We start from the raw sequence: 16,674 nt of genomic DNA, 5'->3' as shown, positions 1-16,674 counted from the left end.
CTGACTGATACTCCTAAATACTGTACCTGAATCAGGTGGTAGAGTGTAATATCTGGTGGCAGGACACTAGGGGCAGTGTACTGTGGGAAGAGAGCAGTTTTAAGCTTGGGGTAAGGAGTTAATGCCATCTTCAGTAGCTGGGGATCTACTTTCTTCACACAGTTCTCATTTTCTTCATTCTGAACAACCTAAATAAAAAGATAACATGGTATAGAATAATGTTTTTCTCTTCTCCAAAGTTAAGTCCTTTTTTCATAAGTAGCCTGTGAAACAAGATTAGCTTGATATAATAGGTGGTAGTGAAAACAGCACTGGACAAGGAGTCAGTAGCCAATAGTTCTAGTTCTGGTTCTAAGACAAACTAGCTGTATGACCTTGGTCTAGATATTTAGTATCAGGCAGGCTTCAGTTTCCCCATCTACAGAATCAGAAAGTTCAGCTAGATGAGTGGTTTTCAAACTGCATAAGGAAAAGCTGTTTGAAAAAAGGCTCTACTACAATATTTAAAAATTTCAGATATTAAATAGTAAATATTTTACAAGAAAAAAACCTACTAGACTAGATGGCTCTTAGGTTCTTTCCTCTCAGGTCTCAAGTTATTCTGACTGATTTCTGACAGGTGATCAAAAACAGGAAGAATAAATAACCATGAAGTTAAGGTATACTGCAACAATCTAAAAGAGGTGGTATTAAATTAAGCTAGCATCAGTAACAAACTGTTGCAGATTAGATGTTTAACAGAATTCTTAAGTTCCCTCTAACCAGCCACACTATACTTTCAAAAAAGCAGAGACGGGCAACTTTTCACTGGATTACTCAAAAGAGTTTTTAAGGGTAGCTAAAAATTATGATTTCCTTTTTAACTCCCAAAGAGGTCAAATAACAGAGAATAATTCCCAAGTCACAGATTTAAAGTATACTTACTCCAAGGAGCAATTAGATCTTGATTCTATCCTGAAAACAAACCTGGAGTATTAGAGAACAAATAAACGGGAAAAAAATCGCTATACAACATTCAGTCGCCCCTTGGTATCCACAGGGGATTGGTTCCAAGACCCCCACAGATGCCAAAATCCGAGGATGTTCAAGTCCCTCATATAAAATGCTGTAGTACAGTCAGCCCTCCATATCTGTGGATGCAGAACCCCCGAATATGGAGGGCTGACTATAGCAGTCTCCTTTCAACTTAAGAGGATATGATATAAAGTTTAAAAATTCACCCTTGTTTTATGCTCTTTAATCTAATGAAATACTTGTAAGTGGTTATATTTTAATATCAACTGAGACCTAGAAAATCCACCAATATTTCTTCTAAATTTAAAATCAGTCCTATTTTGCCATAACAGGTCAAAGTGCTGTCCATACCTGGCTGACGCCCCCAGGGGCATACATTGTGGTAGCAAGGGCCAGGAGGGTATGTCCTTCTAATAGCATACTGCTTACACTGGCCTGGTTGCTGGGAATCAGTATCTGAGCATTTGCAAGGCTAGCCTGGAAGATCAGTTTGGGATCTGAAAAATAAGAGAGTACATTTTTCTCCTTGAGAGAGAGAAATACTAAACTAAGGATTACATAATTCTGAGAAAGAAAATTAATTTTTAACTCTATCCACAGTAAAAAGGATTTTCTAAGTTTAAGAGCAATGGGAAAACGTCACAAAGGGAAAAAAAGAAAGATTTGTCCATATAAAAATAAAAACTTCCATTCAAACAAAGAAAATTGAAAGGTAGTAATGAACAAGGGGAAAAATCAATAACAGATGACAACCTAACAATTAATGCCTTCAACAAAGAGCTCATATCAATACAAAAGCCCAAAATACTGACTGTAAAAGATAAATGGACAAAAGAAATAACCATTTTACAAACAAGGAAATATAAATGTCTGACACATAAAAATATATAAATCATTAGCAATAAAGAAATGCAAATTAAAATAGTAATTAGATGCCATATATCACCTATCAAATCAGCAATGATTTTTAAAAATATTCATCCTCAAGCACAGAGCTGGTCAGTGTGCATAGAAGCTGGGACTTACAGAAAAGAATGGTGTAACCCTCCTGGAAAGCAATCTAGCCTTATATCAAGAACCTTCAAAATGCATATAACCCCAGACCCAGGAATTTTATATCCAGGAACCTATCTGTACTAAGGAAATAATCTGAAACAAGCACAAAAATTTTATGTTCAAATATACTCAAGATTATTATTTATAATAGGAAAAATTGAAAACAGCCTTAATGTCAAAAAATGAGAGCATAGGGCTTCCCTGGTGGCGCAGTGGTTGAGAGTCCGCCTGCCGATGCAGGGGACGCGGGTTCATGCCCCGGTCTGGGAAGATCCCACATGCCGCGGAGCGGCTGGGCCCGTGAGCCATGGCCGCTGAGCCTGCGCGTCCAGAGCCTGTGCTCCGCAAGGGGAGAGGCCACAACAGTGAGAGGCCCGCCTACCGCAAAAAAAAAAAAAAAAATGAGAGCACAGTAAATTAAATAAGAGTATTTCTATACAATGAAATATTATGTAGACATAAAATGGTCATTGTCTCTAAGAACATAGGAAAATTCTTATGTTATAATTACTATATGAAAAAACACAATATACAAATACATAGATGTTTCTGGTTATATCCCTAGCACTTACACACTGTCACAAGGTAGGGGATAAATAAATATTTGTTGGATGAATGAAAAACAATATTGACTAGGTTTAAAAAAAGTATAGAGAAAATAACCAGAACAAAATATATTAAAATATATCAAGAGTTCCCTATGGATAGTTATCTTCCTGTTCACTTAAGCTATCTACCTATTGAGGTGTTATCTTGACAGTTGTCTGTGGCTTCCTTTTTTTATTATTATTTTTTAACAATGAAACATGTTACTTTATGATCTCCAGAAAAATAAAACAAAACCAAAAAAACCTCAACCCACATCATGAAAAAAATTATTCATTAGGAAAGAAACCAGGCATTACATAAAAGTGAAAGATTGGCTGTTGCCATTCCTTGCCTATGTTGTGGCTTGGCCTGTCCCCTTTCCTGAACCTCTAGAATAACACCCACTAAGCCCTCAGGGGTCACAGGGTTTTTCTACCTGATTATAACCAGAGCAAGGCTCTCCATCACTGGCTCCACTAGAGAAGACACAACAATCCCACATATACTATGGATTTATTTTCACTCCAATTGGAGTTCCTTACTGAAAGATTCAGGGCAGCCATTTGGAAGACAGATCACCTCCTCATGGAAACAGGGTCTCAGTCTACCAAGGAGCAGGAACCTGTGCTGAACTGGTAGGATAAGAGGCATCCAACAGAACTACACATGCTATCTGCTCCGAGTCTGGTTTTCTTCACTGTCAAGAGGCTAACATGTTTGGTCTTTTGCTGTTTAAATAAAGCTTGAGTCTAGATTATGGTCAAATATTTGTCTACAGCTAGACAGTTTATTCAAAGAGTTCGCAATTTAAATTCCATTCAACAGACCAGTTATTTATCCAAAGCAAGTTTTGTTATTTAATACAATACACCCATACCTGTTAAATTACTGGAAACTTGTCGGCACTGAACTAAAAATTCAAACCAAGGGTGAGCTTCATGTAATTCTTTTTTTTCCAAGAAGGGACAATTTGGAGGACTAAGTCTGTATATAAAACAAACAAACAAAAAAACTATCTGATTAACATAGAGGATAAGACAGACAATTACAACCATGTTTGCTCAGGTGATAACTAGCATAAAAAAAAAGAACTTTGTAATTAAAAAAGTAAATATAACACAATATAACCCCAGTCTTGTGTTGTGTTTTACATATGCCTTATGATCTGGAAATAGAGAATTTTAGAGACAGGGATAATATCACTTAAAACGTATTTCCTATTGTGATGAAATTTTACCAACTCTGTATAAGATTACCAGATATCTTTGCACTTGAAGATACGCTGTATTGGTTTTTTTTTTTTTTAACAACAAAAGCTCTTTAGCTTTTTCAAACTTAAGAGGTTTTTGAAAACCTTTACATAACTACAAGAGAAGCTGGGACTAAGCAGTTAAGGCTCATAACGGGTCCTCTAAAAATACAGCTTTTAAACTTTCACTTGCCAGTAGCTTTGAGGAAAACATTTCTGTGTTCAAGTAAGTCTTAATGATATGAACAAGAAATATACCCTTTGCTTGACTTCCTAGTCTTTACTACACAAAATAAAATAAAAATGTTCTCCTTAGCACATGAATGTGGGTTCTGGAATCAAACATAAGTATAATTAAATCTAGCTTTACCAATTACTAGCTGTACGCCTTAAATAGGGCACTTAGTCTCTCTCAAAGCTTCAGTTTCCTCATCTGTGAAATGGAGGAGTAAGTAACCACCTCACAGGGTTTTCTGAAGATTAAATAAGATAATGCATGTAAAGTACTAAGCCTAGTGTCAAGAACATTGTAAGCACTCATATGTTAGAGACTACTATTTTTATTATTACTGACCAATAGCAATTAACACTGGCCACAGATACGATTCTGCAGGTTGACCTTAGACATCAATATATATTGATATCTGTCTATCTAAATATAAACTTTAGAGCATTTCTAAGATACCTTGCAGTGGTGATGAATTCAAAGTTTTTAACATTTGCTTGGTAATGAAAATATTAAAGAAGTCCAAGTTAACCTTTAGAATCCTCCCTCTTTTAAACTTGTAAAGCATTTCTTTCTAATTTCTAGTTATTTAAAAGGTTAACAGAGATGTTACAGAATTAACATCACCAAAAAACACATAATAAGCATTCAGTTGAATGTAGTATTGAACTAAAAGATGTATCAAATGTTAGAGTGGGAGGAACTACTTCAAAAAGATCAGGGCTTCCCTGGTGGCGCAGTGGATGAGAGTCCGCCTGCCGATGCAGGGGACGCGGGTTCGTGCCCCAGTCCGGGAAGATCCCACATGCCGCGGAGCGGCTGGGCCCGTGAGCTATGGCTGCTGGGCCTGCACGTCCGGAGCCTGTGCTCCACAACAGGAGAGGCCACAACAGTGAGAGGCCCGCGTACAGCAAAAAACAAAACAAAACAAACAAACAAACAAACAGATCAGTATTGGGCTTCCCTGGTGGCGCAGTGGTTGAGAGTCCGCTGCCGATGCAGGGGACGCGGGTTTGTGCCCCGGTCTGGGAAGATCCCACATGCAGCGGAGCGGCTGGGCCCGTGAGGCATGGCTGCTGAGCCTGCGTGTCCAGAGCCTGTGCTCTGCAACGGGAGAGGCCACAACAGTGAGAGGCCCACGTACCGCAAAAAAAAAAAAAAGATCAGTATTCCTCACGAGAATGCTTAATATTTTCCTAAAAGTTACATTCAGAAGTAGTACGGAAAGATGGAACGTGAAGGCCTGCTCAAGGACAAGTTAATTCTTAGTACTCACTTGTAATAGTCAAGAAAGACATAAAGAAGATACTGCAGACTGTGTTCCAAACAATAGAGAATGAAGTGACAATGAAAATCCCAACCATCTTTGGACCTATAGTTTTGAACAGGGAGGGTATCTTGCATCACGCCCCCAATACGGTTCAGTCTTTTGAGAAAGAGTTCAAAGTCTTCTAGTTCAGATGTAAGAAAAATTCCATTCCTATTGGGCAGGTTTAAATAAAAGATGGCAAGTTAAAAAGTTGCTATATTCAGAGCAGACCAAATCATTTCCATTGTTAAGTAGTCTCAACTAGTTAAAAGTAAGTATTTACAAATTAATACTGCCAATTCTTACCCCATAAATATGTTCTGACACACATATTTTGCTAGTTTCCAATAAAGGTTTCTGCACCACTGTAGTATTTTAATGTAGTAATGACAGTCTCGAGTTATATTAAATATTTCGAAAACCTAAACTAAGCTACCTCCATTACTTTGTTTTTACTGAAACTGTACAGCCCAGTGTGGCAACAGTGGTTAACTCTTGAAGCTAGGTGCTTTACACATTGAGGAATTCACCAAAATATCCAAACAAAATCATTAAGAAATTAAAGCAGAATAATTTAAATAGACCAACCATTAAAGAACAGAAATTTGCATTTAAATATTTTTATAAGTTTACTGTTAAATACATCATACATACCATTAAAGGAGTATAGAGAACATATTATGTGGAGTTTAGAGAAGCACTGCATAGCCACCACCCAGATTACAGAACACTGTACCTAGAAGTCCTTTCTGTATTCCTCCCCCTTTACATGTGCTTTGCCCTCAGAGGTAACCACTATCCTGACTTTCATGATAACTATTCCCTTACTTTTATTCACCCATATAGGTTTACCACCCATGTGTGTAACCCCAAATAATATAAGGTTTGGTTTTGCCTATTTCAAACTTTATGTAAGAAGGGAACATCTTAGATATATTGTTGTCTTGTTTCTTCTACTCAGCATTGTGTGATTTATCCATGTTGATACCCATGGCTATAGTTTTTTAGTTTTCATTGTTGTATAGTGTTCCACTGTATGATTATACTATATTTTACTTACCTGCTCTAACTTTGATGGTCATTGTTCCTAGATTTTTGGTAAAATAAATTTCCACTTCCATGATTACAAATGAGGAAGAACATCTTCTCATATGTTTATTGGCCATTTGTGTTTCCTCTTTTGTGAAATGTCTATGTGTGCTGGTATCTTTCCCCTCCAGATCCAAGCTCTACTCTCCTGCTCTGCGCCCCTGGAGGTTCACCTGTATGGGTTGCTCTAGAAGACTCCTGTGCCCTCAGGTTTCTGTTTTGGTTTCGCCTCCTATGGGAGACTCCCATCGGGAGATAAGAATTAAAGTAAAAGGGAGGATGGGGATACCTTGGCGCTCTCTGTGTGAGGTGACAGCAGGTTGGCTGACATTCTCCACTAAGAGACACAACTCCTGCCAGGCAGCTCCCTTGGTCTCAGTAACTGTTGTCTTCCTTTGCCCCGTCAGGCCTTTTAGAAAGCACACCCTACTCCCAAGGTCAAGAAGATATTCTTCCCTACCTTCTAAAAGCATTATAATTTTTACATTTTACATTTAGGTTTTAAAATCTACCTGGAATTGATTTTATGCATGATATAAGGCAGAGGGTCCAATTTCATTTCCCCCATATAGCTATCTAGTTATCCCAACCCCATTTGTTGAAAAGACTATTCTTTCCTCCAAAAAGACTGTTCTGCAGTGCCACCTCTGTCATATATAAGGTGAGCATACATATATAAGTCTGTTTCAGGGCTTCCCCAGTGGCACAGTGGTTAAGACTCTGCCTGCCAATGCAGGGGACATGGGTTCGATCCCCGGTCTGGGAAGATCCCACATGCCACGGAGCAACTAAGCCCATGCACCACAACTACTGAGCCTGCACTCTAGAGCCCATGAGCCACAACTACTGAGCCCACATGCCACAACTACTGAAGCTCGCACACCTAGAGCCTGTGCTCTGCAACAAGACAAGCCACCGCAATGAGAAGCCCGCACACTGCAACGAAGAGCAGCCCCTGCTCACTGCAACTAGAGAAAGCCCGTGCGCAGCAACGAAGACCCAATGCAGCCAAAAATAAATAAATAAAAATAATTTTTTTTAAAAAAGTCTGTTTCTATGCTCACTCTTCTGTCTTAATTGCTATAGCTTTAGAGTAAGTTTTAATATCTGGTAAGGCAAGTTCTTCTTTTTCAGGGTTGTTCTTGACCCTCTGAATTTCCATATAAATATTTATAATCAGCTTGTCAAATCCATTGCTGGGAGGGATTTTTATTGAGATTGCACTATATCTAAAGATCAACTTGGGAAGAATTGATAGCAGGCTTGTCTTGTTCCAAATCTAAAGAGAATGCTTGTGATGTTTCACCATTAAGTATAATATTAGTTGGAAGATTTTTCGTTAACACCTCTTTAAAGTTAAGGAAGTTTGCAGCTATTCCTAGTTTGCTAATAGGTTTTATTATAAATAGATGTTGAATTTTATCAAATGCTTTTCTGTATCTATCAGGTGGTATGATTTTTTCCCTTTAATCTGTTAATATAGTAGATCTCACTAATTCATCATTGTCATAATTCATGTTAAAACACATATATATTATCTTTATAAACAATCAAGTATTAAGCAAAATATTTGATAAGCATACAAGTTATACAAAAGTCTACTTTCAGCAAACAAGAAGAAAAGGATTTAGTGCAATGAAAAGAACAGTGACTAGAAAGTCAGGGGTAAAATGATTGAAGCCTGTAAGTAACTGGATTAGGCAAAGCTCTTAACTTCTTTAGATCTCCCTCTCCACATCTTTAAGTTGGGTAGGACAGTACAGTTATACTTCCCCAATAAGTATAAATATAAAAGAATACATGGGAAATAATTTTAAGAAACTTAAAAATTAACAAATATGTTAAGTCTCATATTATTTTGACAGCTTAGGGAGATAGGTTGAGCTCTATGAAATTGCTGATATTCAACCATTTTTCACCTCTACAAACAGCAAGTTCACATGGTTCAAGCTAACAATTATTTTTAGAAATGAATTAAAAGTTTAAATTCTTGGGCTTCCCTGGTGGCGCAGTGGTTGAGAATCTGCCTGCCGATGCAGGGGACATGGGTTCGAGCCCTGGTCTGGGAAGATCCCACATGCCGTGGAGCAACTGGGCCCGTGAGCCACAACTACTGAGCCTGCGCGTCTGGAGCCTGTACTCCACAACAAGAGAGGCCGCGATAGTGAGAGGCCCGCGCACCGCGATGAAGAGTGGCCCCCGCTTGCCGCAACTAGAGAGAGCCCTCGCACAGAAACTAAGACCCAACGCAGCCAAAAATAAACAAATAAATAAATTAATTAATTAAAAAAAAAAAGTTTAAAGTCTTCAGTTATCACTTGAAGTGATACTTCCCCTCACTGTTTTCTTAATTGAGCAGTCCTCTTTAGTTCAAGGCCATACATGGCGTACGGGTGCAGTGATAGTACTGAGAAGAGTGGGAAACATTATAGGATACTAAGGTATCCTCATCTCAAGCTCTTGTCACTTGGTCCTTGTACCCCCATGGAGAGCTTACCATTTCTACCCCAAAGCATATACAGTGTTTTGGGGAGAATCTTCATCTAGAATTTGAGAGCCTATTCACTACCTAATGTTAAATGCATGTGATTTTAAAACCTCAATATACAATAATGCCCTTTCAATTTTAAAATATCAATATTATGAAACAATGTCATATTGGATTTATGGCAGTTCAGAGGAAAAGTTGCACCACTGTATTTTATTGTTCTTCCTTTTACACATCCCCATAGTTTACAGTACCTGGCCAGCGTATCTAAAATTTCATTCCTCATGTAGTTGTTGCAGCGAGTATTCTGATCAACAACGTCAACAGTCAGAGGGGGCCATTTGTTCTGCTGAAGTGAGGCATGACTATTCCGGGTCTGAAATTCTCCAATCCACAAGATAATGCTGAACCAATCATGGCGAGCTGTGAGGTATCTCCAGAGGGCTTCGGGAGAATATGATTTGTATTCTACATTAAGAACAAAATACATTTTAAAATAGCAATGAATGATGATTACTGACACAAAGCTCAACACTAATTGAATAAATATGATGATCTGGACAAATATCTATATAACAGATGAATTATTCAGGCCCTCTGCTTCTTTTACTATTTTCCTCTTTTGTGGTGTCGTTCATTTTATAATCGATATATCAGCTGGAGGAAGAGCTAAATGTTTCTTCTCATTACTACAGTGGTTAAATGAAACTTGGGAATTTTCTGTGTGTTTCATTTACCTTTTCAGCCCTCTTTTTCCCTTTTCTTTTCCTTAATATAAATAAAAACTCTGGCTATAATAATAAACGAATTTGACACCCTATGAATTACCACTGTTTGCCAGTGTTAGTTATTCCCCAGAGCCCTGGTATGATACAGATCCTCAGTTTAAATAAGAAGAAACCAAAGACTATTTGGAAAATCAAAGAATGTCACTCTGAGGCTGGGAAGAGAACTCTTAGCCTTGAAATCTCAATTCACTGAACCACGTGACTTTTCTCTTTCACTATCACATCATAAATCCCTTACAAAAACCTCAAGGGCTCAATGTAATGACTTGCATTTTAAAGTAACTGAATATATTTTTTCCCCAAAAGGAATTCTAAAATGAGGACACACCAAAATATTCAAATACCAATGCCTAATTTAATCCTCATTCACTATGTTCAGATTTTAGGCTCTTTCACACTTGCCTTCTGGACTTATCCTGGGGAGAAGGATGGATTCTTGTGTTAGTTGATTCCACCACTGAGCCCAAGTTAACACAATTCTGTGATCTTGCTTGTTAAGTTTATCTGTATCTTTATGATCATATTTCAGGAATGAGTCCAAAACAGACTTGTGCTTGAAAAAATCCTGTTCCTTTATTGAATACCTAAAAGAGCAATATGAAATTTTTTTAATTTTGGAGGAAAAAGCATCATTCCTTCTTCTCTGCTCAAGAAGTTCTACTCTTTTGGGGAAAACAAAATTCAATACTCTTAATTTTGTATTTATTATCTTAAAAATATATATCTGATTATGCACATATTGAAATGACAGGGAATTCCTAAGTCCCTTCTAGATGATACAAGTTTTATCTTAATAAGGAATGTAAGCTCAGTTCCACATAAAAAGTCCATGCTAACAGTTATAAGCTAAGTCTTGTCTACAATATTCTTCCCATGTTATAAAAAGGGGGCTAATGAGACTACCTGGGAAAAAACTGGATCTGCATATTTTCTTGGAAATGTCCTGAATAAAACTTCTCAACTTGATGCACGAAGTCTATAGTTCTTTTTTCTTTTTCAGAAAAATAATTTTTTTCTTTTAAAGTTTCAACCTTGAATAAAAAGTAATTAAAGCAGTGACCTCACAAAAATCAAGAACATTTGCAAAACAAATGTCATGATATTAAATATCATTTAAGAATTGTGTTTTGAATTTTTGAGGCAATGTATGTATTCACACAAGTTTTCCTTTACCACAAATGCAAAATGATCATTTAAAAAGACAAAAGAGTTGTCATATTTTTACTTACTGGGTATTAGTTGAATATTAAAATAATTCGCTTTGAAGTTTCACCAACATTTACTAGAAAATGTAAACTACTTAGTCTCACCTTTACCTACCAAAAAGTCCCGTATGTTTTTATCAGTTGTATAGAAGCATATCTTGAGCAACTGGTCTTTTACATTAAAGCCCTGAAGTAAACACAGAAAGTCAAGAAAACTTACAATTTGTAATGGAGCTATTTTGAACATAAATATATGTTAAATACAGAAGTACTCTATTATAGACATATGCCTTGTTAGAATTCCACAACTTTTCAGCTCTTGTAAACATTCATTTTCTACATTTATCATGCATATTTACTTCCTATCCCTGAAGTCCTTAAGGCACTTTGTTTGCCAGAAGAAAGGCAGCACATAGAACAATTTAGGGTAATGCCAGGCTACCATAGTACCAAAATTACAGTTATCTGTTATGATGATTCACTTGAAGACAAAAATCTGTGTAAATAACAACCTTTATATAATTTCACTCCTCTGAACTTCCAGAAAGTTACCATGGGCAAGACCTCAACCATGCAGATGAGGCCCAGATCTCAGCTTTGTCCAGGAACCCCACCTCTAGGACATTCCCTTCTCAAATGAAGTAAAACCATGGAACACAAAGTAAAGGTAAAAGCCATTGGAAAGTTCAAATGGAGATATAAGAGGTCACACAGACAATAAAGAATGTCCCCCAACAAATAATGAGGTCCTGTGCATGCTCTGACATGTGTGAAACCTTTTATGAGAAACACTGTCTCCTTCTAACCAAAGTACCAAATCTAACAGAGAACAAATGATGGAAATTCCAATCAAAAATTTCTTCAAGAAAGTTCTTAGTACCAAAGAATGTTTCCCAGTATTACTGTCATAATTTCCTAGTAAAAGTTACACAAATTTCTTAGTTTGTGACACATCTATGAATACAAATCAATTTTTCTATCAACCAGAAATTATATTAAATACATAAGAGAACTTCTCTTACATTAGAGACTTTATGATCAAACAGATTATGCCACTTACCATATTCTTCAAAAGCTCAGAGGCTTCCTTTATATTATTCTTTTTCAAATTGTCAAAGACCAAATCTAGGCCTATTCTAATCAACTCCTCGAGTCTTTGAGCAGAATGACTGTTAATCCTGAAGAAAGTTTGTGCCTCTGGTATTTTGTTGTTTAAAATGGCATTGGCAATAACTTCCTAGGAAAGAAAGAAGGAAGAAAAATATTTGTTTTTGAGTTCCTTTTTATTACCTTATTATGATTATCAACATGGGACTTATACATTTACTGAGTACCTCAATAAGGGACTTTTACTGAAAACCTTCTACTAGATTTGGGGCTTTGCACAGGGGACATGAATTGACCAAAAGATGGACTCTGCTCTCTAGGAGGTTTTAGACTAGTAGAAGAAATGCAAATAAAGCCCTGATTATAGTACTGTATGATAAGGGTGATGATATAGGTATCCCAGGGTTCCAGAGAGGAGGGTCCAGAAAAGGAACATCTAAATAAGAGAGATGAAAAAAAAAAAGAAAAGGTTTCCTAGTAGAGATGACTGATGAAGTAAAAGTTTTAAAGACAAGTATGTGTTACACACGTTTATTGAAAAAAGAACATGTGTTCCAAAAAGAGAGAATATTATATGCAGAGGCATAAAGGCAAGAAACAGTATCAAACATTCAGAGAACTCCAAATTACTTAATATAACTGGACAAAAAGCTGAAGAGAGTAGCAGGCGAGACTTGAAAGAAAAGCAAAGGCTCCATCGTAAAGGGCATTGTGTGTGTGAGATGGATTTTATCCTGAAACTTATGCAGAGCCACGGAAGGATCTTAAAAGCAAGGGTGATATAATCATATATATATTTTAGGAAGATATATATATATTTTAAAAAGAACATGCATTCATATGCATGTTTTTGGAGACAGCGTCCACTGCTTTCATCAAAGTGGACTGTAACCTCCCCTAAAATTAGATTTTAATTTAATTTTTTTAATCTTTTGGCTGCACCCTGTGGCATGTGGGATCTTAGCTCCCCGACCAGGGATGGAACCCGTGCCCCCTGCAGTGGAAGCGCAGAGTCTTATCCACTGGACCGCCAGGGAGGTCCCTCCCCCCAAATTAGAAATCAATGATTATGAGTAAAAAGAGCAGAAGACCATGGATGAAGCCATGGAGCACATTAAAAGAGGAGAAAACAGGACATGAAACCTGCGAAGGAGCTGGGAAGAGGGAAGCCCAAAAGAGTGGAAAGAAAATCAAGTAATTTTTGGCTAGAGAATGATTAAGAGACAGAAAATGCAGTCACAGCAGGTACTTCCCTACCCTTCCACCCCAAGAAGAGCAGTCTTGTGAACCTGGCAGCATCTCAACCTTATCAACTTTCAAACCCTATCAATTCTGATCCTCTGGGTTAAGCTATTCTGGCCTTTGTCTTTCCAATGCCAACACTCTCCAAGAGGTTAGAGGAATTCTTCCAGTCCCTAGTCAGAAAAAAGAATCAGAGTTTGGCTGTATTAACTTATACTATAAAAGGAAAGGCAAGTTGATAAATACAGGAAACTTAATTTACAAAATATCTTAACTAGAATCTGAGATAAGACTCGAATATACTTCTAAGCAATAATGTCATAAAACAAAATTTTCCTAAGATAGAATCAACAGCAGCAATTTGATTTATTCAAGGGTCAGGCAGAATGCATAAGTCCAAAGTGCCAGGCCCTAGACATTGAAGGAGTGACACTTCACAATGAGTTGGGGGTTGGATGTTTGTCCCTGGATCCAAATGGGCAGATCTGGCATAAAGAGGGAGGTTATCTGTGTTCTGAATTAAATAAATGAAACTTGTAGACATAAATTTGAAGTTGTGCCCAGAGATCCAAAAATCTATAAAACCTAAAACCCTTGCCAAAGATTCTGAATCACAAGTGTACAGATTCTAAATTCTGTTTCTTCTATCGTTTTCTCAGATCCTCTAAATCTGGCAAATAAAAGAAGTGATAATTACTCATATTTACCTCAACGCTGAGCTTCTCCCATATATTGCTCTCCTTTACTTTGGGGACATTTTCATTTACATCATATTCATCTATAGCATCTGTTAGCTTCCAAGGAAACTTTATCATGAAGGTTCGAAGTTCATTAATGTAGCTGGTCAAAATGTTCACTCCTTTCTGTAGATGTTCATCTAGCCCTATGGAAAACACCAATGTGCCAATTTCATATACATAAATGTGTGTGTGTGTGTGCGTGTGCACGCAGACAGAATAAACCATGAGCTATTATAATTATAAAGAAGTTTACAAAATGGCAAAATTCAAACTCAGCGTTTTCATGTCAAACAAAAAATCTCTGGGCTTTCTCCTATTTACAAGTACGTCCATGTTTTAATATAACCCTTTTCACCCTCTTCACAATGATTAGTTCTTTCTGCCAAATTTCCCAGTATTAAAACCCCATTCACTCACTCAGTTACACACTGACTTTACCCAACCTAAGCAAATGGCACTCCCCGGCTTATGCTCTCTCACGCAATAGGACCACTTATATCTCTGTCCTGACATAAGAATGGACTAATTATCCCCTTCTTTGCTGCTGTTCTTACCTTCATTGTGAATAAAAAGCTCCTTTATTTGTTTGTTAAGGAAAGACAGTGTAAGATTAAGCAATTGTTCCGAAAAGTGTTTGCTCTGAGTTTCAGAATCATTTTCTCTAATTGCTGAGCAAAGTAAATCCAATGCTGGTGTCAGCTCTTCCACATCTGAGGAAAAACCAAAGAAAGGAACATGAAGAACACCAGGATACTCCCAGTAAAATTAACCTATCCAGAAATACCATGCTGCCATAACTTAAAACATAAGACAAAGACTAAGGCTTCCCTGGTGGCTCAGTGGTTGAGGGTCAGCCTGCCGATGCAGGGGACGGGGGTTCGTGCCCCGGTCCGGGAGGATCCCGCGTGCTGCGGAGCGGCTGGGCCCGTGGGCCGTGGCCGCTGGGCCTGCGCGTCCGGAGCCTGTGCTCCGCGGCGGGAGAGGCCACAGCAGTGGGAGGCCCGCGTACCACAAAAAAAAAAAAAAGACAAAGACTAATGTCATTCTCCAAAAGCTCACAAAACTTTCATGAAGACTCATTACTTGCAAACTTTAGCTACTCTACTTACTACTAGTCATCATTTACTGGTACTACTAGTAACTACAATTTTGCTGACCAACTACTATATTTTAAATACTGTACTTGGTGTTTTATAAATGTTATCTCATTTATTCCATTTAACAACCTGAGAGGTAGGTGTTATAGCCCCCTTTCCACAGATGAGGAAACTGAGGTTTAGAGAGGATAAATAACTTGTCCAAGCTAATTTGAAAGTAAGTGGCACAGACAGAATTTGAATTTAAGCCTGATTCCAAAACCATTCTCTTAAACACACAGGTGAAAGCAAGGCCCCTGAATCCTCTTATTTGCCAGCTTCGAATAAATAAAATGATTCCTGTGTATCTTAGCATTGGCCCCACCTCTAGAATTGTACCTGTGTGAGAATGATGGGAAACATGGATTTTACCCTGAGAAAGCAGGTAAAGTTAGTCCTATGCTTCTTGTTTCCAGATCCATCCCCACCCTTTAAGGAAAAGCAGTGCAGCTGAGAGTGGAGTAAGGAGTAATCACTGACCACCCAACAGCAGAAGTGAGTGATGACCATATAATCATTGATGGAATCCCCCTCAACACCACAAACCAGGCCTTTCTCTATAAATTCAAGCAGACTTAAAAAAAACAATGGAGCATTAAAAAGTTAGCAATTCAAGAGGGAGGAGACCAAACTCTGCACGCAAAACAAAAGAGAATGTTTTTAAAAAAGAAAATTTCTAATCCACATTGTCAGTAAGGACTAACGTTAAACTGATAGAAAAAGTAGGTTGACATTTTCTCCACTTAAGAGTACAAATTGGTGAAACTTTTCTGGAGGATAATTTATAAAAAAATTTAAGAATGTAAATTGTGTGTCTCTTTGACCTGTGAATTCCACATCTAGAAATTAATCCCAATAATTGTACATATGTGAAATTACACAAACACACAGCATTTATAGAACATTGCCAATAATAGTAAAAATTAGAATCAACCTAAATGTGTAATAGGAGTTTGGTTGGGTAAATTATGGTACAGCCCATACAATGAAATTCTATGCCACCATAAATAATAGGTATATCTATCATTATCAAGAAAGATGTCTGTGGGCTTCCCTGATGGCGCAGTGGTTGAGAGTCCGCCTGCCGATGCAGGGGACACGGGTTCGTGCCCTGATCCCGGAAGATCCCACATGCCGCGGAGCGGCTGGGCCCGCGAGCCATGGCCGCGGAGCCTGTGTGTCCAGAGCCTGTGTTCCGCAACGGGAGAGGCCACAGCAGTGAGAGGCCCGCGTACAGCAAAAAAAAAAAAAAAAAAAAGAAAGATGTCTGTAACATATTATCAAGTGAAAAAAAAAAGCAGATTATAAAACTTTATGTACAAGGGAAAACACACTTTATTACCCTGTCCCTCTAAAGAGAGGATTTGCATGACAACCTGGTCCAAGAAGAAAAGCAGAGCTCTCGTTTATTAAAAATGAAAGCCAAAGTCTTGAAAT

At 37.7% G+C, this 16,674-nt stretch overlaps 1 protein-coding gene across 1 annotated transcript in view; it reads right to left on the bottom strand.

Annotated features, from left to right (window-relative positions):
* The window catches only part of SPG11 (SPG11 vesicle trafficking associated, spatacsin), a 79,255-nt gene that overhangs the window by 45,871 nt on the left and 16,710 nt on the right, over positions 1-16,674 (bottom strand). The window contains exons 9-19 of the mRNA XM_082617140.1: positions 14,656-14,811; positions 14,069-14,244; positions 12,073-12,249; positions 11,128-11,199; positions 10,711-10,838; positions 10,210-10,391; positions 9,274-9,487; positions 5,410-5,613; positions 3,536-3,642; positions 1,366-1,511; positions 27-188 (exon numbers count right to left, since the gene is read on the bottom strand). Of these exons, the coding sequence (XP_082473266.1) occupies positions 27-188; positions 1,366-1,511; positions 3,536-3,642; positions 5,410-5,613; positions 9,274-9,487; positions 10,210-10,391; positions 10,711-10,838; positions 11,128-11,199; positions 12,073-12,249; positions 14,069-14,244; positions 14,656-14,811 (1,724 nt within the window). The remainder of the gene's footprint in view (positions 1-26; positions 189-1,365; positions 1,512-3,535; positions 3,643-5,409; positions 5,614-9,273; positions 9,488-10,209; positions 10,392-10,710; positions 10,839-11,127; positions 11,200-12,072; positions 12,250-14,068; positions 14,245-14,655; positions 14,812-16,674) is intronic.

Source organism: Mesoplodon mirus (genome assembly GCF_964341445.2).
Source record: "Mesoplodon mirus genome assembly, chromosome: 4".
Taxonomy (NCBI): Eukaryota; Metazoa; Chordata; class Mammalia; order Artiodactyla; family Ziphiidae; genus Mesoplodon; species Mesoplodon mirus.
Note: the sequence above shows the minus strand (reverse complement) of the source record. Positions and strands in the feature narration are given on the sequence as shown.